The 22,068-nt window shown below is 57.9% G+C and overlaps 1 protein-coding gene across 2 annotated transcripts; it reads right to left on the bottom strand.

Annotated features, from left to right (window-relative positions):
- Positions 1–3,680: 3,680 nt before the first annotated feature.
- Positions 3,681–21,402, bottom strand: FHOD1 (formin homology 2 domain containing 1). Of its 2 annotated transcripts, XM_069026817.1 has the most exons (24): positions 21,153–21,402; positions 14,873–14,979; positions 14,671–14,735; positions 13,299–13,366; positions 13,100–13,205; positions 12,628–12,722; positions 12,095–12,206; positions 11,908–12,002; positions 11,676–11,819; positions 11,343–11,557; positions 11,079–11,189; positions 10,759–10,782; positions 10,017–10,070; positions 9,401–9,567; positions 8,220–9,154; positions 7,811–7,963; positions 7,487–7,669; positions 7,103–7,222; positions 6,789–6,950; positions 6,499–6,689; positions 6,234–6,426; positions 6,001–6,154; positions 5,739–5,915; positions 3,681–5,197 (listed from the first exon to the last, which is right to left on the bottom strand). In XM_069026817.1, the coding sequence occupies exons 1-24, from the start codon at positions 21,336–21,338 to the stop codon at positions 5,115–5,117; spliced, it is 3,900 nt and encodes a 1,299-aa protein (XP_068882918.1). In that variant the 5' UTR covers positions 21,339–21,402; the 3' UTR covers positions 3,681–5,114. The 2 variants fall into 2 exon arrangements, with proteins under 2 accessions (XP_068882918.1, XP_068882919.1); XM_069026818.1 differs by lacking the exons at positions 10,017–10,070; positions 10,759–10,782.
- Between the last annotated feature and the right edge of the window lie 666 nt (positions 21,403–22,068).

Here is a 22,068-nt window from a genome sequence, read left to right as displayed (position 1 = left end):
GCTTTCCCCCAAAAGGCTGGTGTGCAGTCAGGGTGACTTTGGTGGCTATTCCCTTGAAGACAGTGCCTGGCCTTGTTCGTCTGCCCATTGCCCAATCCCGAGGGTGCCTCCCAGCCACGCCGTGTTGTTGGGAAATGCCGGTGATAGCCCCATTACCTTTTGACCTACTTGAGCTCTTCCATACCGTTCTGTTAATAACAGCTCACCTTTCACAGGGGAAGCGGGGCTGGTTCAACCACAGCCACCTCCCACACCCTTCCTGGGGCTGCTCAAGCAGGTCCCTGGGAGGGGGGACACACACACACACCACATCTTCCAAGTGCTCCCCTTGCCCCAGGCTGTTCCTCCAGCTCCTGGAGCCTCCCATGACTAACAGGTTTTGAGATAATTGTTCCACTCCCTAATCTGATCTGCAGAAGATTCATGACATTGTTTTCAAAGTGCCATAAGCCATTTCCAGGGGCTCTAAGCCCATGAGGGTTGTGATTCATCCACATGCTGCTGCCACAGGTACTTAATCTTCTTCAAAACAGCAAGTCCTTCTTCCAGGGCTATTATCTCCTCAGGAAACACCACCCAGGCGAGCGCCTAACAGGGCACTTTGCCTGTTCAGTGCTGATGGATATTTGTGCCAGCTCTTCCTTCCTCACACAGGCCATGAGGTACAGTCCTTCCCTGGGAGCAGTTGTCTGAGGAGAGGGGACCATGGGGTTGAAGCCTCCTTCAATGTCACTTGAGGGGTGGGTCACTTGTGGGCTGTCAAACCCACAGGAAAGGGGATGCTGGACTAAAGGGCTCCTTGTCTCCCACACAATGTCCTCAAAGAGCCCTTGAATGGACGTGGGTGAAGATGTGAGGCACTGGAGCCCATTGGTGCCTGAGGCTGGAGACAGTTCAGGGGTGACAAAGGCTGTTGCACCACCGGGAATTAACTCTCATTTTGACCCAAAGCATCTTGCAGAGGACAGTGATTGATTACTCCTGGCACCAAATATTTGTGTCGTACTACTGAACTTGTGCAGTTCTCTTGGTTCTGATTGAACTTTGTTACCATAGTGGGAACTCTGTTCTTGTGGCTTTCTTCTCTAGGGAGCACAGATCCACAGGTGGCTGTGATTCAGCTAAGCCAGCCTCAGCTCCAGGAAGACTGTCCTACACCCAACAACATCCCTATGATCCTTTCCCAAACCTAAGGCATGGGAAACTGAGTCTAAAAAAGCCCAGCCTGGAGGCACTTCCCATGGCACAGCCAACCTGAGCCACAGCCTCCATGGAGCCACCTTAGCTCCTTGCTCTGGGATTTTCTTCCTCTTCTTCACCAGCATTTTCCATTCCTTGTTTCCAACTTAATTAACAAAGGACTTTTTTTGATCTTTCCTTACGTTTTCAAGCTGTAAATCACAGGTGACCTTTGGTTCCCATTGTCTGCTGCATCTGATACCATGTTGGTGGAATCAGCCTGAGCCCCAGGCTTTGATCCTCCATCTGTAGGGGGTTTCCACACACCTCAGCTGGATGGTGGGCACGGCCCAAACCTTTCCCCAGCGGCTGGGCAGGACCTCCTTGGTCCTGGGATGCTGTGGCTGGAGCAACTCCTTTGGGGAGTACCAAGACTGCTCCCCAGGACAGCCTTGCTGGCAGCATGGAGCATCCAGCCAAGCACTGACCCTGGGTCTGGCTCTTTCCAAACCCCTTTGTCTTCAGAACATTCCTGCCTCTGACTTGTTTTTTCAGGTTGTGCACGATCTGCAGGTATTTACAAAACACAGCTCTGTTTCCAGCCACATTCATGGCTTTGGGAGGTTTCACCTTCTGCCCTGGTGAGGACCTTGTGTCACTGTGCCCGCACAGCCTTTGCCAGCCAGGCTTTCTGCATCGCAGCTCCCCAAACCTGAGCTGATTTTGGGCTGCAGGGACCTTGCTCCTTTGGTGTGGCTATGAAATGTTAATGATACCCCAAAGTGATTCCCTCTCCACTAATGCCTAGTGTTCTCCTGGGGCGTGCGTGGTACCCATGCCAGCCTTGCTTTGCCAGCCCAACATCGACCTCCCATCTCCCATCTCTTCATACCCTTCACAGAGTCTGTACCTCAGCATTGGGGTGATGGGGACAGGGGAAATGAGTCTCCCTCTTGGCCACAAGACAGATGCCAGGGGAAGCCAACTGGAACACGCTCCAGGTGACATCCTGCTCCCTCTGCTCCTAGGGAAGAGGGCAGTAGGTCACAGCAGCTGTGACCTGGTTCCTATCCCACACCTCCATCCTGCTGGGGAAGGTGATTGCAGAACGAAGCATGTTGTCAGCCTGAAGTTGCTTAAGAGGGTTGAGGCCAGGAAGTAGAGTAGGTGTCCTCCAGCTGAGGCAGGAGGAAGAATTTTGGGGGGGGGGGGGGGGGTAGATGATCATAATGCTTCTGGAAGGTGGTCAAGGTGCACCAGTGCTTGCAAGAAGTGCTTGAAATGGCTCTGACCTGGGAAGAGAAGAGAGGTTGTGCTGTCACTGATGGGAATTGTGCTTCCCATGCAAGGTGGTGGGGCTTCATGGCAACCACGAGGCCAGGACCACAGGCAGTCCCCCACCCTGAGCTTGGGGGTGGCACTGGGGACATGCCCATGTAGCATGAAGCGGGAGCTGACCTCGGAGTGTGGCAGCAAACAGGACCCTGTGCTGGGACCATCCCATGGGAAAGGTGGGATGGAGAAGGCAGGGGACATCTTCTATCACAGCAAGGATGGAAGACACAGAAGAGGGTAAATGCAACATAAAGTGCAGCCAGGCTCGTTCCTGCTGTCCCCTGCGCCTCCTCACTGCCTGGAAGGGGGCCAGGGCAGGATGGGGCCAGGGACAAGCCCTGGAGACACAGCTGATCATAGGGGACAGGAGCCTGTCCCCGCCAGCCAGACAAACAGCCAGGACCAAGGACGCGGCTGTCATTCAACAGGAGACATGAAAGAGGCAGGATGTGTCGCTGGGTAGGGGAAGCAGGGCGCAGCCCGGCCGGGTGCCAGGCAGGGGACAGCAACAAGCTGAAGGCCAGCGGCGAGTGCCTGAAGAGCGGCGGGACACCGGGCGTCCTTTCGGGACATGAAGCGTCCTTTAGGGTGGCCTCCCCGTGCGTGTGGCCACCGTGCCCCCTCGTGGCAGCGAGACACAGCTCGTGGTCCTGGGCTGGCGTGGGCATGAAGGCAGGGACGGAGATGGGGAAAGGAATGGAGGTGCTGGGTGCCACGGGGTGCCCGGGCAGGGTCACTTCATCCCACCTCGAGAAGCCAACTGGGGATGCAGCACGCCAACCCCATCACTGCTGACGCTGCTAAAGCCACACGTGCCCCAGGTCCCCACCAAGCCTCGTGTGACTGCCACAAACCCGCCTCAGCTCGCAAAGGTGCCTGCAGGATCCTGCCACCCCCTCTCCTTCCCAGGGGGTCACCCCTGCCAGTTCTATTTTTGGCATAAACCACTTGTGCTGTGGCCAAGCCAAGCACTTCAGGCGCCACTCAAGGGCAGCGTGTGTCCAGGGCTGGGCTGGGAATCCTGGAAATAACACCAAGGCTGAAAAAAAAAAAGGTGGAAAAACCCAAACATGTTCCCCTGCACCCTGCCTCCATTTCCCCCAGCAAGCCCTCAGGAGTAACAATCCTGGGACTGTGACATGTGTAATGTCACTTTAGGTACCTGGAGTAGGTGCAGGAGTCAAGAAGGTGCTTTCTCAACCCTTTCTCTTTCCTCCTGTGTCTCGTTGTTGCCTATCATAACCTCTTTGTCCTGTTTTTGCAGCCTCAGGTCAAGCACCCAGAAGGCAGGAAAGCCAGACCGCATCTTGGGGCACTTCTGGGACACCTGCAGCTCTCAGTGTGGCATCTTGCTGCTCCCAGGGCCACTCAGGAACATCTCAGACACACTGCAAGCTGGGGCAGGCTGGCATGTTCAGCCTCGTGGGAGAGAAACAACCCTGGGCAGAGATAGCCAGGAGGAAAAAGCTGCCCTGCCCTGTGGAGTTCTTCATTCCTTGAACGCCACAGAGACCTGCTGTGCGGGGTTCAGGGCTGGAGGCAGCGCCAGGGCAGCGCCGAGGTGGAGCTGTCATGATGGATGACATGACATTCCCAAATGCCTCTACCACAGGTGACAGTGCCCAAAGCACAGCAGCTGGCAGAGGGGGATGCTCAGGAACGGTACCCACCTGTGAGGAGCATCACAGTTAGCACCCAGTGTGGGGTTTAATCTGTGTCTGGCATGGCATGAGCCACACTGGGACAGGAGGTGGCAGGAACATCTCCTATGCTGTCATGGGGACAGGCGGATGCTCTCCTTGATGCATTTATAGGAACAGGCAGCCAAGCACAGGTATTTCCGAGGCTTGCAGCTGGGGGACACATGGCTGCTGTCCCCTGGACCTGCTCCTAGAGGGGAACAACCACCCTGCCTCTGACCCAGGTCTGGGTCTGGCTAAGCCCTCCAGGAGAGGTTTGTAAAGGAGAAGTGAGGTGTGAGATGATTTTACTGTGCTGTGGCCTTGTGCTCAAGCCGCTGCTCCTGCCCTTGAGTGTGCAGCCTTGAGCCTGGCAGCGGTCCTTGCTCCTTTTGGAAAGTCCCCCAGCTGTCCCGGTACAGAGGGGACTGTGCTGTCCCCAGAGGGACAATGGTGCCTGCAAGCCACAGGGCTGGCTGAGTGCTTGCCCCAGACAGCAAGGCTGAGGATGCAGGAGGAGAGATACTGACTTGGCCAGGGAGTATCACAGAATTCTGGCCTCTCAGGTACAAGAACAAGAGATGCTGGCAGCATATCAGATCATTTTATTGCCACAGCAGCCGTGGGCCAGACTCAGTTCCCAGAGGGAGTCTGAGTCCAGCCCCTTGACCCCTCTAATACTGTTGAGAAGATGAACCCTGAGCCTCCATGCATGGGTGCTGAGCATCCTCCATCCCGGTCGCCACAGGGGGCATCACTCCCGTCCTGCTGCCTGCACCCCCAGGAGCTGGAGGCCAGCAGGGAAAAGTGAGGCAAGGCCAAAGGTGCATAGTGTGCTGATCCTGGAACCGCAGGGGCTGCCACCACGTCCTGCCGGGGGGCTGCTGGCAGCAGGGAGCAGGAGGGGCCCTCTTGGCCCCCTCAAACCTCCATGTCAGGTGCCCGCCCCAGGCCCAGCGCCTGCACCAGTTCATCGCTGAGCCCGCTCTTCAGCGTCCGCCGCACTGCAGGAAGAGGAGAGTGCGGCACTGGCAGCACGAGCAGCACTGGGTGCCAGAGTCCCCACGCACTGGGGGCCTGCCCAGGCAGGGCAGGGGTAATGGGGTGCAGTGGCACAGACTGGTCTCAGGGTACGTCCTGCCTGGTAGGCTCAGCATGGCAGGTCATGGGTGGCCCATGGGGAAGGAGCCAGACAAGGCATGGGAACAAGGACACAAAGGACAAGGCATGAGGACAGAGCACAGAGACCTGGAGATGGGACAAGGCATATAGACAGAGTACAGAGACATGGAGATGGAATAGAAGGCAGGGACAGAGATGTGAAGGAGTATGGGGACTGGGTAGAGCATGGGAAGAGAGATACAGAGATGGGACAGGGCATAGCAACAAAGAGAAAGGGTAAGGGGACAGGGACACAGAGCTGGGAAAAAGCATCTGGGCAGGGACACAGAGATGGGATAGGGACATGGAGATGGGACAGAGTACAGGGACAGAGCGTGGCAACAGAGATGGAACAGGGCACAAGGACACAGGGATGGGACTTACAGGACTTCCGATTGCCACGGGACCTCCTGCGCTCTTTGTTGGGGCAGGGTCGGGGGTTGGCATTGTGAGTCACTGATTTCACCAGCTGGTCCATGATTTCATCTGAAGCATCATCGGGGGAGCTGGGAACATCCTCCTGGGCTGGAGAGCCCTGGGTTGGGGTGCCATGCCCAGTTCCTGTATGGGGACATTGAGGATGCTGGCACCAGCTGTTCCCAGCCAGCTGGGCATGCCTTGAGTTCCTTTGCCATCCTGCTCCTACCCTGGCTGGCTCTGCTGCGGCGGGCAGGGATATCTGTGGGGGAGGTCAGCACAATCTTCATGCTCTCGTGACCCGCTTCCATCTGCTCCTTGGGGCTGCTGGACACCACGGCAGATGGCAAAACTGCCTCGGCAATGCCAGAGAATTTCTCAGTCTGCAATGGGAGGAGAGATTGGTGTTGGGGAAATGGGGAGCATCACCTCCTGGTGGCACCCAGCCGAGTGTCCCCGTACCTCAGTGATGAGCCGTCCCCGGGTCTTGCTGCGCTCGCGGTGGGCAGCACGTTTCTTCTGCTGCTGCAGGACGCGCTCCCAGCACGTGCGGTACTCCAGGGCGAACTCCCGCAGCAGTTTGCAGATGGACGTCACCTTCACGTCCCGCGCTGCGCTCACCGGGTACCCCAGGTACAGCATGAAGGAGTGAAACCTATGGGAACACCGGTCACAGTGGGCCACCAAACAGACTGCGAGGTTCCTGCTGTGTCCCCAAGCCACCAACCTGTTGAGGACACGCCTGTGCACCACCTTCAGGACGATGATGCGCTGGGTGCTGTCCTTGAGGAACTCTGTCAGCTTGGTCTTCAGCACTGGCTTGGTCTCATGCTTGGCAATCACCTTCAGGTTGTGCCAGGAGGCCCTGCACCTCCGCTCCAGCTGCACCAGGCTGTTGGCCAGCTCTTCAAAGTCAACCTGGAAGAGTGAGATGTCAGTCCCTGGCCATGCTGGTGTAGCTGGGCAGCCACAGGACCCACACCTTATCCTTGCCCGGGTTCACCTGCCCTGCCTCACCTTGGCGGAGCGGGTGATGGAGGCAATTTCTGAGTAGAGGTCAGTGGTTTCTGGGAACTTCTCTACCACCATCTGGCAGAGATGGTAGAGCAGGGACTGCCGGTGCACTGTGTCCTTCACTTCCGAGACCTTCTCCAGGTAGCCCAGGTCAAAGCCTCTGCTCTGAAACCCAATGGACTTAGCAGGGACTCTCCTCCCTACTCCAGCAGACATCCAGTCTGCAGACCCACTGGGTCCCCACCAGCACCTCCCAGCTCCCCACGGACCCTTCTGGGTGCCCATGCTGCATGGCTGGTCCTCACCCTGCTCCTCACCTGGGAACCATTCAAGAAGTTGCCCATAGCCAGCAGTGTGGCCAAGATGCACTTGAATGTGTGATTTCTGGCCAGCTGCTCCATGCCTACCTTCAGATCAAAGAGCGGCTCTGCGATCTCCTGGGTGAGGGGAGAAGCAGGTGAGATCCCTTGGCCACTCTCTCCTTTGGGAACTTCAGCATTCACCCATGAGGACAACCACCTCCTGGTCAATCCAAGCCCATGCTTGCCTTGGGGACCTGCAGCCCATCCCCAGCCAGGATGGCACCTCCCATGTTTGGATTTGACTGGTCCTCACCAGAAACATGCTTGGCTCAGTGCTTAGCACTGCTGGGGTGTCAGCGGTGGGAGGGCAGAGGGGAGACGGGGTACATGGCTCCGTACCTGCTCCAGGCTCTCATAGTCCAGCTTGAAGGCCCAGAGCTGGAGCCTGGCTGTGAGGTCACTGATGGAAGACAGGGAGAGCAAGAACTGCTCTGCAGAGCCCAAAGGTACGTCAGGATTGGCCAACTGGGCCTCCTGGATCTTCTGTTTTTCCTCCTCAGTTGGGACCATGGTTAGGATTTTCTAGAGCAGGGAATGAGGGGTATGTCAGACTCCGTGCATGGGATGTGTCATCCCAGGCATCATGGCTTGGAGGTCTCCCAGCCTGGGGAAATGACCTGCTGAGGACCTCAGAGGAGCCGAGCTTGCTTCTCTTGTGCTCACCTCAATCCCTTCCTTACTGACTGCAAACTCGTCAAAGTTGAGCACAGCTGTCTTGATTATATGGATGGGCGGCAGCACGGTGAGGCCAATGTTGATGGCGTTGCTCCTCTTGGGGTCCAACACCACCACCACCTTCTTCCCATCGATGGCTTTCTGCAAAGAGGACAGGATGGATGGGGACAGCCAGGCAAAGGGCTCACCCTCATGAACTTATCATGAACACAGAGCATGCAGTGAGCCAAACCAAATCTGTGCACTGCACATAATCATCCCCATTGAACCTCCGGGCTGCTGGTGCCCATCCTTGACACAGGGTAGGGGTGACAGTGCATGCCGAGGGTCCCCACAGGAACCCACAGCCTTCCTCCCACTCCTCAAGTCCCCTTGGCCAGTGGGTGCCCATCGGTACCTTTGAGGTTGGCGCTTCCTTTGACCGTGACTCAAAGAGATGCTCCAGTTTGGCAGCATTGACCTCAACATTCTGCAGGGATGCCCAGAGTGTCCCCTGGCCGAACTTGCCAGGCCCCACAGTGCCATCCAGCTGCTTCAGCTCCTTCCAGAAGAGCTTCACTGTCCTCTTCTTCTTGGCCTGGGAGGGGCCATCTGTTGTTGAGGGGCCTGGCAGCCCGGATGGGGGTGGGCAGCTGGGGACTGCAGGAGGTGGAGGTGGAGGTGGTGGGCAACCAGGGATAGCAGGAGGTGGAGGTGGTGGGCAACCAGGGATGGTAGGAGGTGGAGGTGGAGGTGGTGGTGGACAACCAGGGAGGGCAGGAGGTGGAGGTGGAGGTGGTGGTGGACAACCAGGGAGGGCAGGAGGTGGAGGGGGAGCCATGAATGTTCCAGCACTCATTGCTTCAATGCCAGGATGGAGGAAGGACCCATTGGTCATTGGCCCCGTGTCCAGGATGTCAAAATCTTCTTCTTCCCCCAGATCAGTGAAGTCCAGGTCCTTGATCTTCAGCTGCACAGGGATGGTCTCCAGGCGCTCCCATGTCAGCTCTGTGTCCTTTTTGATGGGCATCATCCTGGTGTTCTCCAGCTTCTGCGTGTGGGTCTCGGCATCTATGCTGGACACGGCACGTACCAGCTTGGCATGGGCACTGGCCACTGGCCCATCTAGAGCCCTGCCACGGAGCCGGGCACTCTCCTGCTCCTGGCTGCTACTTCCCTTGGTGTCCATTTCCACCTCATCCTGGATCCGAGGAGGTAAAGGTATTTCATGGAACACCTTCTCCCTTTCCGACTCCGAGGAGCCCTTGGCATAGAGCATGTCCAGCATAAACTTGGTGTCAGAGGAGATGGTGCTGCAGGAGTCAGTGGTGTCAGGTCGAGCCAAACGAGACCCTGCAGGGAGAGAGGAAGAAGCTGGGACAATCTGCTTGGAAGGGGCAAGTGGTGCTGGGCTCCACGTGGAGTTGGAGTCCTGTTCCTCAGTGGGGTGTGCTCAGATGCCAGCATTTTTAGCAAGGTGGTACCACCAGCTCCTCCAAGGCTCTGTATTTCACAGGCATGGGATGAGGACAGAGGGGCCACTAATCCCCACCCCAGGGACCTGGATGAGCTGGGAACACACACCCTGGCAGCACCTACTTATGCTGGGCGGCTCCATCCTGGAATCAGAGGTGCCGTGGTCTCTTTCCCATGCAAGAGCAGTAGGATGCTCCAGTGTAGTATCACTGAGGACATCGAGCCGTCCCTTGGCCATGGAAGAGATCTTCTCCTTTTGGGCTGCAGCCAGGTTTTCCAAAAAGCGAGCTCTGCAAGATGGGGTGGACATTAGCTGGGAGCAAAGCAGGGATGGGGACAACAGGGATAACCAGCAAACCACACCATGCCACACTGCACAGCCAGTCCCACAGCACAGAAACCCCCTGCACTGGCCACACCGCATCGGGGACACCGAGGATTCAACCTCCTCTGAGCCCTGCGGAGAGAGGCAATGGCCCCATGGCTCAGGGACAGGGTCACTGCAGCCCCATGGGAGCTGAAGGCTTCTGCCATCAGGGTGCCGCTGTCACCAGTTGGTCCCAAAAGACCCAGTGCTCACTGCAACCTTCATCCAAAAGCTGCAAAACCCAGGAGGGCACCAAGGCAGGGACTTGAGGGCACACTCCTGCTCCTCATTCCCTGTGTGGCCGGAGCCCAGATACCTCCAGCCGGGCACCAGTCCAAGGAAGCCTGGAGACACACGCATGCCTCTACTTACTCAAACTTCTTCAAAATAGGCTTGTCCCCATGCAAGGAGGGGGCATCCTCCCGCCTGAGGGAAAACAGGGGTTAGCCCCCACTGCTGGCAGCCCCCTGGGGCTTGTGTGTCCTGCGCACACCACCTGACAGCCCTCCAGCATGGCCCCAGGGTTCATGGGGAGCCAGGAGACCCCTGGTGAGTCCCCTCCTACCCAGGCAGCACATGGCATCAGGTACTGGAGAGATGGGAAATCATCTCCTGCACCAGGCCAGAACACCTGGAGTGGGCTGTGCCACCCCCAGCAGGGACACCTCACCCCAAAACGGGAATCAGAGGGTGCCATATCCTGTGGGGTGATGGGGGAGTGGGTTGGGGTCCTGCAGATAGGACTTGAAGGGGAGAGGCAAGGGATGGGGGCAGCAAGGTGGGTGCAAGCACCCACTCCCCCCAGAGCATCATAGAATAGGGCAAGGGAGAATTAATAGCACATTAAGCTGAAAGAAAGTAGGTTTAAATGGGGTATTAGGAAGAAATTCTTCCCTGTGAGGGTGGTGAGACACTGGCATGGGTTGCCCAGAGAAGCTGTGGATGCCCCATCCCTTTAAGACAAGGCTGGATGAGGCTTTGAGCAACCTGGTCTAGTGGAAGCATTGGAACTAGAAGATTTTTAAGGTCCCTTTCAACCCAGACTGTTCCAGGATCTTAGGATTCTATCATCATGCTGGGAGGGAGCAAGCACGTGCAGAGCCCAGGCACTTACCAGACAGGGGCAGTTTGGTGCAGCCTGCAAAAGGAAAGACAGAAAGAGTGGGCAGAGGAGAGGGCAAGCGTGGGCAGAGAGGAGAATGAGGAGGAGCTGGAGCAGAACTGTGCATGCCCGAAGGATGCCTTGGAGCCCCTGGCTGGACCCTTTGACACCTGCTGCCCCCTCATACATATCTCCAGCTCCAGTGCCCTCCCAGACTGCTTCCCCCCAGGAAAGGCAGAGTGTGCCCTGGGATGGACACACCTCATGCTCCTGGCAGCCCATCCTGCTGCCCTGGGAGACCTCCATGCACCCAGCCCCTCCTGGCTCCTTACTTGTAGACACTGCGCTCTCCTGGGCCTGGGGGCTGCTCCTTCTCAGCTGGGGGGGAGGCCAGGGCCAGCCGCACACTGGACATGCTGTTGTAGATGCTGGTGGGACAGGGTCTGGAAGAAGGTGACAGGGACTGAGAGCAGGTCCCACAGGGCTGCTCTCCACCCTGGCACCAGCAATGGATCCAAGTGCTGCTTATGCAGCATCTCAGTGTCTCTACCATGCCAGGAGCATCCCCACCGCAGACCACCTCCAGCTGCACTTACTCTGCTGGGCTGGTCGGTGCAGGGACAGGCAGGGCGTCCTCAGCTGGGGGCTCCTTTGGAGTGCCAGGAGACCCCAGCAGTGGCTGGGCATCGGCACTGGCATCCTGGGAGCCACCCTGGCATCGCCACCCACGCCGGCCCTCGTCTGTCCTCCTCCGCTCTTTGCGTCCCCCTGGGGGCGGCTCTTCCACATCATCCTCCAGCTTGAGAGCACTCTGTGGAGGGACCAGGGGCATGGCACTGGGCACAGCAGCATCCCTGCCACCCCATGCACCCACCCTTCCTGCTGGAGGCAGGCAGCACATGGCCAGATCCTGCTGGAGCCCTGCTCACCTCGTAGAGTGTGAACTGCTGCTTCAAGTCGAGGTCGGTGCCCTTGCTGCCCAGGTACTGCTGCACCACCTGCTCCATGCCCTGCTGCTCCAGGCAGTCGGTCACATCGTAGAAGGTGTCCTGATCTGGGAGGGCTGCCAATGTCTGGGCAGAATCAGAGGGATGCTGCTGGCACTGGGGTGATCCACACTGAGCCCCACCAGTGTGGCACCACGGGGACACCCTCACAGACCTTGTTGATCAGAGTCATGGTGAACACCAGCAGCTCCGTGTCAGCCCCGTTGCGCTGCCCCAGGATGGCCATTAGGTTGGACCACGGACAGGCACCTGGGAAAAGAGGCACGAACAGGTGACATGCAGGCCGGGAGGGGACACTGTCCCCCAGCAGGGACCTTGCAGGAGGCTGGAGCTGCACCTACCTCTCGCCTGATCCACGGCATTGACGGCGCGGATGAGCAGCAAGGCGTTGGGCTCTGTGTACTCCACAAACACCAGGAGCAGCTTCAGTGCCGTCTTCACCACCAGGCGAAACTGGGACAAGGGATGGCAGCTGGGACAGCAGCAGTGGCAGGAGCCTGCCAGCGTGCTGCTGGGGCACTGTGGGATGGCTGTGCCCATGCCCCAGGACTGGGAGCTTTGCCGTGGGGCCAGGGACCTGCAGCTGTGAGGCTGACGGCCAAGAGGCACTGGGAAGGGACCTGGAGCAGGAGTGTCTTACTCAAGCTCTGTGCCTGGGAATGTGGTCACATCAGGACAGGGAGCTCTGCAGATCCTGGGTGACTTCCAGATGGGTGGGAGTAGGACCCAACACAAGCAAAGGTACCAGGGTACCAAGCCCAGAGGCAGAGAGTGAAGTACATCCTCTGAGGGATGGTGCAAGGGAACAGCCACAAGCAGGGAAGGGGGTGCAGTGGAGGGCACAGACAGCTCCCCAAGAACAACAGGCACTCACTGGGCTTCCTGACAGCGTGTACAGCCACTGGACAGTCTCGTTGTGGTTGATGACACCCTGCATCCCATCCATGAAGAGCATGATCTGGCTCAAGGCTGCAAGGCAGAGTGGGCAGGCTGACGGTGCAGCAGGCAGGGGTTGGGAATTCCCATCCCTGCACAGCATCACCGCAGCAAGGGTGATGTCTGGTAGCTGGGAAGGCAGAGTAGCCCTGGCAGATTTGCTGGCTCACCCACCATGAGTGCCAACATTCCTTCCTGAGGATAAGCATAGAATTGTGGAATGGTTTGGGTTGGAAGGGACCTTAAAGACCATCTCATTCCAACTCCCCTGCCAAAGGCAGGGACACCTTCCCTTAGACCAGGTTGCATCAAAGACTCATCCAACCTGGCTTTGAACACTTCCAGGGATGGGGCATCCACAGCTTCTTTAGGCAACCTGCTCCACAGGTGCCCTGTGCCCAAATACCAACCCCGGAGGATGTAATTCTGGTAGTTCTGGTCAGCCTCTGCCCCCACTTTGATCAGGCATGTCAACCCCTCCAGGTTCACGAACTCTGGCACCAGGTCCTTGTCCTCCTGTGGGGAGAAGGCCAAGTGTTACCACAGTGTGGGGTGGGCAGCCAGCTCTGGGGGAGGCCCTGGCCCCCCACTGCACCAGCACCACCTCACCTGGAAGAGCTGCTTCAGGGAGAAGAGGGACCTCCGCAGCTCTGGCCCCTGCGAGTTGTACAGCTTCTCTGGGAGGAAAGGAGAGACGTGGTGGGAGGGGCTCACTGCTGAACCAGCACTGCTTCCTGGGACAGCCCCTCATCCTGATCAACCCCCGTGCCATCACCCCAGCATTGCCCCGGCTGCGGGACACACTGGCTGGAAGCAGCTGCTGTTCCACAACTACATATTTCAGCTCTGCCACTTTCCTATTTCCTTTTTTTGCCCTTTTTTTTCTGACCAGATATGACAAATATCCCCTTTGGTTTCCTGTGCAGAACCCAAACATGAACACAGGAAGGAGGCTGAGCTACTTTTAGCCGTCTCTCCCTGAGCACAGCCATGCCATGGTCCCAGAGTTCCCAGCAGCCCCGGGGCTTGGGAAAAACCACAGGATGAGGATGGGAAGGATGGTAGTGTGACATGGGTTGCTTGGGGACAGGACTGTCACTGGGCTGGAGACTGTGTGCTTATGGGGGTGACGCCTGCAGGCAGGAGTCAGCGTGGAGCAGCCGGGGCATTGGGAAGCTGGAAGGCCCCATGAAGACACCAAAGCCATTGGGAACCAGCACTTCCCACATGCAAAAATTGAGTTAGCCACGCATCCCAAGTTATTTGGGTCAGGCTTAGAGCTGTAACAAGCCAAAAACAAGATGTCCAAGTAGTCCTCCTGATATGCCCTGTAAAACACAGTGTCCCAGCAGCCTCCTCCACTCGCTTATCAGCTTGTCAGAGAGATGAGAGGGAAAGCAGGGCAGCTGGGAGGGAAAGCAGAAGAGCTCAGGGCTCAGACAGAGCCTGGGAACTGCTGACAAAGAGCATGACCATGACCCTGACCCTGGGCTTCCTGCCCCTTCCCGCATAGCTCAGCTGCAGCCCTGCACAGCCAGCCGATGCCCATCTGGCATCACTCTGCTCAGTGCTTGTTTTCCCCCTGCCAAAGACAAAAAAAGTCTTGAGACTCCTGAATATTTTGCAGGACCTCAGAGGAGGCTGCCTGAACGATGGCAGCACTTTCTGCTGCGCAAGAGCCCTTTGTTTATGTCTTCACAGCTATATTTAGAGCTTGCCTGAATGACCCAGAATAACTGCAGTGGGCGGTGGGCTCCCAGCCCAAGAGGCAAAAGTCCTGATCTCTGAGGATGGAGGGGATTAACCCAGCGAGTACCCCATGAGGACCATGCCCCCTGATCTCTGGGAGGGGTTATGGGGTGGAAGCAGCCCTCTCTATCATAAAAAGCCTGGCCACAACTCACTGCTGAGGCCAAACCTCCACCATCCAGGGCAGTGGAGCTGCTGGAGCAGCCTGAAGGAGGGAGCAGCCCCAACTCACCGATGATGGCGTGGACTCGGACAGAGAGCTGCGTGCGCAGGATCAGGGTTGGCCGTCTCCCCTTCCTAAGGTGGAGGAAAATGCAGTGTGAGTGCCTGCAGTGGGATCACCACAGCCCCTGGCTCCTTGCCCGTGGTCTTCACACACATGTGGGGTCCCTGTGTCCTGTTCCCACAGGGCTCAGGTACCCCATGTGCCTCACCTGACCTCCTCATAGAAACCCTCCAGATCATCCTTCTGTTCCAGCAGGGACAAGTCAAGGTCCAGGTAGTGTCCAGAGGGCGAGACCTGCAGCGTGCAGTCCTCCAGCTGGGGATGCAGACAGTCAGGCTGAGCGCCCACGCCCACCACAGCCCTCCTGGCTTCCAGAGCATTCCTAGGTCACCCTCCTGCCCACACCAAACTCAGCTGGCAGACACATCCTGGAGTGGGTTGGCATGTCCCACCTGTCCCCAGCCACTGGCTCTGCAGGGAGATGCCCCAGCACCCTCTGCCTCAGCCTGGTGCTAATTGTGGAGAAACATGGAGCCCCAGGCTGGGAAAGGCTGAGTGAGGGCGGTCCTGCTGCCATTGAGCTCCTTGGCAATCCCTGGGTGGGAACCATGGCGAGAGGTTGATCGGCTCCCTGAGACTCCCCTTAGTCAGCAGGGGTGCGACTGGGGCAGGATCTGTCTCCTCCCAGGGCTGGCAAATTGCCCCCGCCTGCAGGGACTGGATCTGAGGGAACTGTCAGGCACTCAGCCCAGCCAGGGAGACCCCAAACCAGGGCAAATCCCTGGGATGTCCCCTGGCTGACACATCCTCTGACTCAGCCCACAGCCACGTGGCATCTTCCATCGAGATGGGGATAAGCACAGCCCTGAGACAAGGCTGGGGCGAGGGCATCTACCCAGAAAGTCCATGCAGAGCACCTATGGTGCACAGCCAGTGGGCACAGCACCCACAAAGTCCCTGAGGTTCCCTGGTGCCAGCAGCACCCCACAGCACCCAGGCAGGTCTTTTGGGACACAGGAATTCACCCTCGAGGCAGAGGAGAAGCAGAGGGAGGGCAGTGTCAGCACCCTGCCTCCTCTGCACATCTGGATCTGTTCCTAAAGCATTTGCAACTCGCCTGCCCCACCCTCTCCCTGCTCACCCCACCTCCAAGGAACAGATCTGCATGGCAGGAGCTGAGGACCGGGGATAAAACCCCATTATTAAAGCTGCTCATGGTGCAAACAAGAGCAAGCAGTGCAAGCAGCAATAGGGGAGAGAAGTGGGGAGCTGTCAGCCATCTAAAACCCCACCTCAATTTCAGCTCCAAATTGCAAAAACTCCAAGCACAGTCTTGTGGCTGAGGAGCTCAGATAGGAACAGCTTCTCGGCCTTTCCCATCAATGCCTTTCCCCACCGTGGCCCTGGAGATCCCACAGCAATACTGGGTATGGCTCCTGCATCTCACTGGGGTTCCTTTCCATGACATTCCCATCTCCTTGCATACCAGCATTGTGCACAAGCTCACACATATGAATTCACTGTGTGACGTTAATACCAGAGGGCAAAGTAAAACGTCACGTGCATTGAAGTAATTAATGCTGACCACGCCTCAGGATAACAGGCAATTTGGCAGGGCACTGTTGTTGGGTTGGACGTTGATGTGTCCCACTCCATCTCCTGCAGTCACTGGCTACGCCAGCCAGCCATGGCAATGTGCAGCAAACACAGGCTGCTGGCACTGGGCAGGTACTCCTGGCTGCCAGCTCTGCCTTCACAGTGAGAGTCCCTAACGCTGACCCCACACAGGGTTTGCTCGCTGGGGAATGCTTCAATGCCTCCACTGAGACAGGCTGTCCTGCATCCCAGCGTCTACCTGGACATCCCTGCATCCACCCAGCCAATCCTGCATACTCCTGGGCATCCTCCCAGACATCTCTGTGTCCTCCTGGCCACCTCTGCATCCCCATAGGCATCCCTGCAGCCTCCTGGGCATCACCTCAGGCATCCCTGCATCCACCCAGGCACTCAAACACAGCGAGAGCAGATCACCTCCAGTACAAAAGCCTTGCCTTCTCTGGGCTGCCACAGCCCCAGCAAGCCAGAGTTAACATCCCCAGCTCCTTCGGGGCTGGTGACACGTCCCAGCTGGTGGGGAGAGGCCAAGCCCCTGGGACCTGACCCTGCGTATTTCCCGTGTGAGCTTGGCAACGTTTCCCACTAGGGATGCTCCAAGCACTGGGCCCTGGTTTGGCTGTGGCCCCCCTGGCAAACACCATCCCCTGGGGATGGAGAGAGGCTGTCCCAGGCTCCTGCTGCCCTGCCAAAAATCCTGGGCAGCACTTCCACGCCAGGGAGCACCGGCTGCCTCAGGGCCAGGGGTTATTCGGACAAGGGGTTTACACCATGTAGGATCAATCTGGGATCTCAGTGTCGGGCTGCTGGGGGCAGCAAGTTGGGGTCACAGGTTACTGACAGCTCCCAGTGCGGGGTGGCTCTGATCCACCTCTCTCCTGCCTGGTAAACCATTATAAAATGAGCTAGACTTTGATGGCAATGGGGACTTAAGGGCAAAGCAGAGCTGGGAGAAGAGAGTGTCCCACGCTCACACATCCAGCCCACAGCTCCTGGAAGTCCCAGCCATCCTGCAGCAAGATGGATGCCCTTCACCCATTCACGGGGAGGTTCTGGGGTCTTGCTGAGGACACAATGCTGGTGCCAGCCCTGATGGGTGACAAGGACCCAGAACCTGGAAAAGGTTTCTCTCTCTGTGTTGAATGCCCCGTCCCTGGAAGTGTTCAAGGCCAGGTTGGATGGGACTTGGAACGACAGGTCTAATGGAAGGTGTTCTTGCCCATGGCACCAGGGTAGAACAAGATGTTCCCTTTAAGGTCCCTTCAAATCCAAACTATTCCAGGATACAATGGGGGTGTGATGGAGACCTCCCCACCTCCAATATGGAGACATTGTCCACACACAGATGAACTCACACCACCCACCACAGCATCACATTTTCCTGCTCACCCCTATCATGCCATCCCCCACATGGGAGGATGCTCCAAGGCCAGGGAGCAAATATCCTCTTTATCTGCCAGCAAAGGAAACACTTTTACTCCCTTGTAACACTTTCTTTTTGCAGTAGCCACAATTTCCCAACATCGCTGCCGCTCTTCTACAAAGGCTATGGGGAAATTACAGAAAAAATGTATTATTTAAATATAGTAGGCAGCAGCTAAACACAAGGCACTGACAGGTCAGAAAGCCCTGGCATCAGCTGCTCTCACCCTCCCAGAACACCCAGGGGCCGATGGTTTATAGAGCCACCCTGCAGGACCAACTCCAACCCCAACCTCAGCCAAGTGTGTTCACCACAATTTAGTTGCAGGGCTAAGAGGGGTGTCCACTGCCAGGGCACTCAGGTGCTGTCCCCTGTCCACTCCTGCATGATGGATGGCAGCAAGTGGATGAGAACACTGCCACTGCGGGGGCAGGAGATAAAACCCAAGCCAGGAGGGATCTCTGTAGGTCACCCAGAGTTGCCCCAGAAGTGCAAACTTGCTTCCCTCTTGAAGCTCCTCCAGCTGGGCTCATTGCTCATTAGTAGATTTCTCGTTGGTCATCAACAGACCGGTGGCAGCAGGAGGGTCCCAGTCCTAGGCAGCAGCTGGAAAAGCCATGGCATGAATGCCTGGCTGCAGCTCCCTCCCCAGGATCCATGCAAGGATGGTGTTAGGAGCTGGGGAGTGCTGGGGGCTGCTGAGCACCAACACTCAGCACTAAGCAAGCAGCAAATTAGGGGAAAAGCAGTGCCACTGTCGACCCCTCCTCACCTCTTTTGTGCCTTCCAGAGGTTAGTGGGGCAAGGACCCTCACCAAAGCCCTCCTCAAGCCTGTTAGGAAACAGAAGGCAACAGGGCTGTGGGAGGGGGGTTGTGCACTTCACACACGGAGATTGCCCCACCAGCACTTCTATCGAGCACAAGAGCTCTCAGCAAGCTTATGGCACTGAGGCCATCGAGCTGTTTGCTCTTCCCAGATTTCCGGGGGAGGAAGGAGAAAGCAAAACTCTAGCCTGAAGGGTTTTGCAATTGTTTGGAAAAATCCCCAGATTCAGAGGTGAGATAGTGCTCAAGGGAGGCAAGGGAGTGCAGGGGCCTTTGGGGACTTAAAGGACAGCCAAAAAAACCTGCCCTGTCAAAACCTGCCTGAGGTTCAGAAAACGCCCACACCCTGCCCAAGCATCACCCAAGGGTACTAGAAAAATGCTGGAAAGCAGGAGAAGATAGTATCAGCCTGGAGGCAAACAATACAGCAGTAGCAAACAAAGCGGGAAGGTATTTCCAAGCACAAACACACTTCCCGGAGAGCATGAAAAAGTCATCAGCGACAGGTCGTGTTCAGGGAGAGGAAGCACCAAGGGTGTCATGGGGCAGGACAGGCCATTCAAGGCAGCAATGCCTGCACCAGAAACCTCTTTCTCATCATCTCTAAGCTGTTCCCAGCACAGGGAGCTGCTTTGCTGGGCCCAGCAAGGGCAGGACTCAGCTGCTCTCCCATGGCGGCTCATCCCCTGGGTGCCTGCGGCTCAATCCTCCTCCTCCGATGAGCGTAACCCCAGCCCAGCTCCCTCCTGACTGCTGCATCCTCTTCCCAGTGCTCTGCAGGTCCAGGCATGCTGCCCAGCAGGACAAACCTGGCACCAGACATCCCCAGATGAATTTTTTTACAGCCAGTTCCTTGGGAAAAATCCGACTGTTCATTTACTAATTTTAGCGCGGTAACTAATGGAGCTGAGTGCTACCTGGCACAAAGGGCACCAGGGGAGGCTTTGGCTGGTCGTGCCAGGGGAACTGGCTGCATGGCTCCAAGGGTGCAGCTCTGAATTTGGACTGAACTGGATGGTTTGGGAGACTGACCTCACTCCACAGGCTGTAAATCCCACTGCAGGAGGCTCCCAATGAACATGTTTGCTCATGCAAACCTCAGCCAGCATCCCAGCTTGTCAGGTGGGGCATTTTGCAGCCCTTGCTGCCTCCGAGAGCTCCGTGTGGTAAAGGCAGCATGGTTTATAACCTATATAATCCAGAAATCTGGTTTATAAACCCAGAACAGGATCTAGGCTGTTCACCTGTTACTTCACCAAGGGTCATGGGATGGTATAGGGAAACTACAGGAAAAAATATCCATAGCTTGGCTTAGGCAGGGAACAGAGCCTGAAATCTCAGGGTCAACACACTTCTGCTGGGCACAGGACCTCCTTGCAAAGCTCCCGCCCTCGGGAACGCAGTGTCCAGTCTCCCCTCCCCCTCCCGCTGCCCCGTGCCACCATGGCAGCACTGCGGGCTGGCGATCCCGTTACAGCCAGGTCCTGCGCAGGGAGCACAGCACACGCCTGAAATTTGAGTTTGCTCCATTCGTCATGTCTCCGGGCTGTTTGTTCCCAAACAAACTCCCTTTAGTCACCACCTAAAAATCCCATGATGGCGACAACATGAGACGCTGCTTCTTTGCTCCAATAAAAATGAAAAGGGGGATAAGGGGGAGGTTTGTTTGGTGCAGGGAAAGGTCTCAAAGTGATCCCCTCTCCCCTGGCAGGCCAGCAAGTTCAGTGTCGGGCACACGGAGCTGATTTTCCCCCTCCTTCTGCCCCATCTCTCTGTTCCGGCTCTGACTCCACAATCCCCCAGCCAGCCTGCGTTCCTGCCTCCCTTCCCTGCACTCCTCTAGTGCTGCAAGACGGAGATGCTCAGCTACTGCCAAGCTCTGCTGGGTCCCGCGTTCCTAAAGAGGAAAACAAGCTTGTCCCCATCCTGAGAAGGATGCTTCGAGAGCATCACGCCCACAGGAGATACGCTGGGAGGGTCCCCTGTCTCCTCTGTCTCCTCCACTTCCCAGCCCGACTCAGGCTTGAGGACACACGAAAAGACACGGTGCCTCGCTTCCCATTCGGCCTCCTGCCTTCCTCCCATCTGAAGGAAATTGCTCAGCATGAATTTCCGTATTGCTCTCTGGTGACAAAGCTGCTGGCGGACCGGTGAGATGAGGGGCCGGTGAGGGGCTGCAGGGGCTGGTGGCCCCCCGCCTCCAGCATCACCTCCCCAAGTTCCAGGTGCCGCAGCAAGCAGGAACACTGCAAAGGTCCCGAGGGTTGGGGAGCCGGTGTGCTCTGCTCCTGGTTGCCCGCGTGGAAGCGGGATGCAGGTGGGGAACACGCTGCCTGGCTCAGCCCCGACCACACGGGGCTGCACGGACGCCTGCCGTCATCCTGCTTCCCCCTGCCTGGGTTCCTGCCTGCTCTGAGCAAACACATTCTCTTCCTCCCCGCCGACTAACTCCGGCCGGCCGAGGCTGGCATGTCCCGCGGTGGCTCACCAGTCCCGCCGTGACTCACACCGGGAGCGCTGCCCGGGACACACCGTCCGATCCCTCGCCCCCCGGTCCCCTCTGGCCGGCAATCCCCACCTCGACCCCGCACGGTGCTTTCCCCGCCGCCCCCCGTTCCTGCTCACCGGCAGCGGGGCCCCGACCAGGCGGTGCAGCGCGGGCAGCTGCGCCCCCAGGGCCAGCGCCTCCTCCACGGCGTAAACCGGGGCTCGTCGGGGCTCCGGGAAGCTGCCGAAGGCGAAGGGATCCGCGTCCTCCAGGTACTGCACCCGGCATGGCACCGTCGCCTCCGCCGCCTCCGCCACCGCCATGGCCCCGCCGCCGCGGCCGCGCGCGACGCCGCACCCGGAGCAGACACGGCCCCGGCCCGGCCCCTCCGCCGCTCCCCGGCCCGGGAGAGGCCGCTCGGGGCTCGGCGCGCCCTCCCGCGGGCGTCCGGAAAGGATGCGCCAGGCTTCGGGATGCTCCAGGCTCTGGGGGGCTCCACTGAGACGCTCTGGCATCAGGGATGCTCCAAGCCTCGGAGGGATGCTCCGGGTTCTGGGGACCTCTATCAGGATACGCCGGCATCGGGGATATCCAGAAGCCAGGTTGCTCCGGCGTCAGGGGTGCTCCAGGCCCTGTGGGGCACCACTGGGATGCTCCAGGATGCTCCAGGCCCCATGAGGCTCCAGGCTGCTCCGGGGGGCCCGGGTCTGATCGCCCCAGGTGAACTGGAGCACGGATGGGCAGCTGGGCTCCATCTCCCCATCCTGGGGCAGGGGGAAAGCAGCACAGGATGAGGTTCCTGGATCCAGGGGTGTTGTGGGGCTGCCCTGGAAATGGGACATGCTGTGCTCAAACTGCAAAGCAAAGCTTGTGTAAAACCCATTTTACTTTCTTTTTGACAGATTAGTTGGACAATGACAATGATCAGATGTGGTGGAGCAGTGGGCAGGGAGCTTTCCCCTTGCTCCTGCCTCCAGCCTGCATTCCCCAGCTGTTGGCTTCTGCTGGCAAACATTTGTAGCACATTTGTACCCAGGCAGAGAGATGGGAAAA

This window comes from Aphelocoma coerulescens, chromosome 11 (assembly GCF_041296385.1).
Source record: "Aphelocoma coerulescens isolate FSJ_1873_10779 chromosome 11, UR_Acoe_1.0, whole genome shotgun sequence".
In the NCBI taxonomy this organism is placed as follows: domain Eukaryota; kingdom Metazoa; phylum Chordata; class Aves; order Passeriformes; family Corvidae; genus Aphelocoma; species Aphelocoma coerulescens.
Note: the sequence above shows the minus strand (reverse complement) of the source record. Positions and strands in the feature narration are given on the sequence as shown.

Coding starts and splice junctions, on each gene's coding strand:
- FHOD1 (XM_069026817.1), bottom strand. CDS start 21,338: ATGGCGGTGGCGGAGGCGGCGGAGGCGACGGTGCCATGCCGGGTGCAG. Junction 10,071..10,758: donor CACCAAACTGCCCCTGTCTG/GTAAGTGCCTGG, acceptor GTTTTCCCTCAG/GCGGGAGGATGCCCCCTCCT. Junction 6,427..6,498: donor CACAGGCGTGTCCTCAACAG/GTTGGTGGCTTG, acceptor GTGTTCCCATAG/GTTTCACTCCTTCATGCTGT.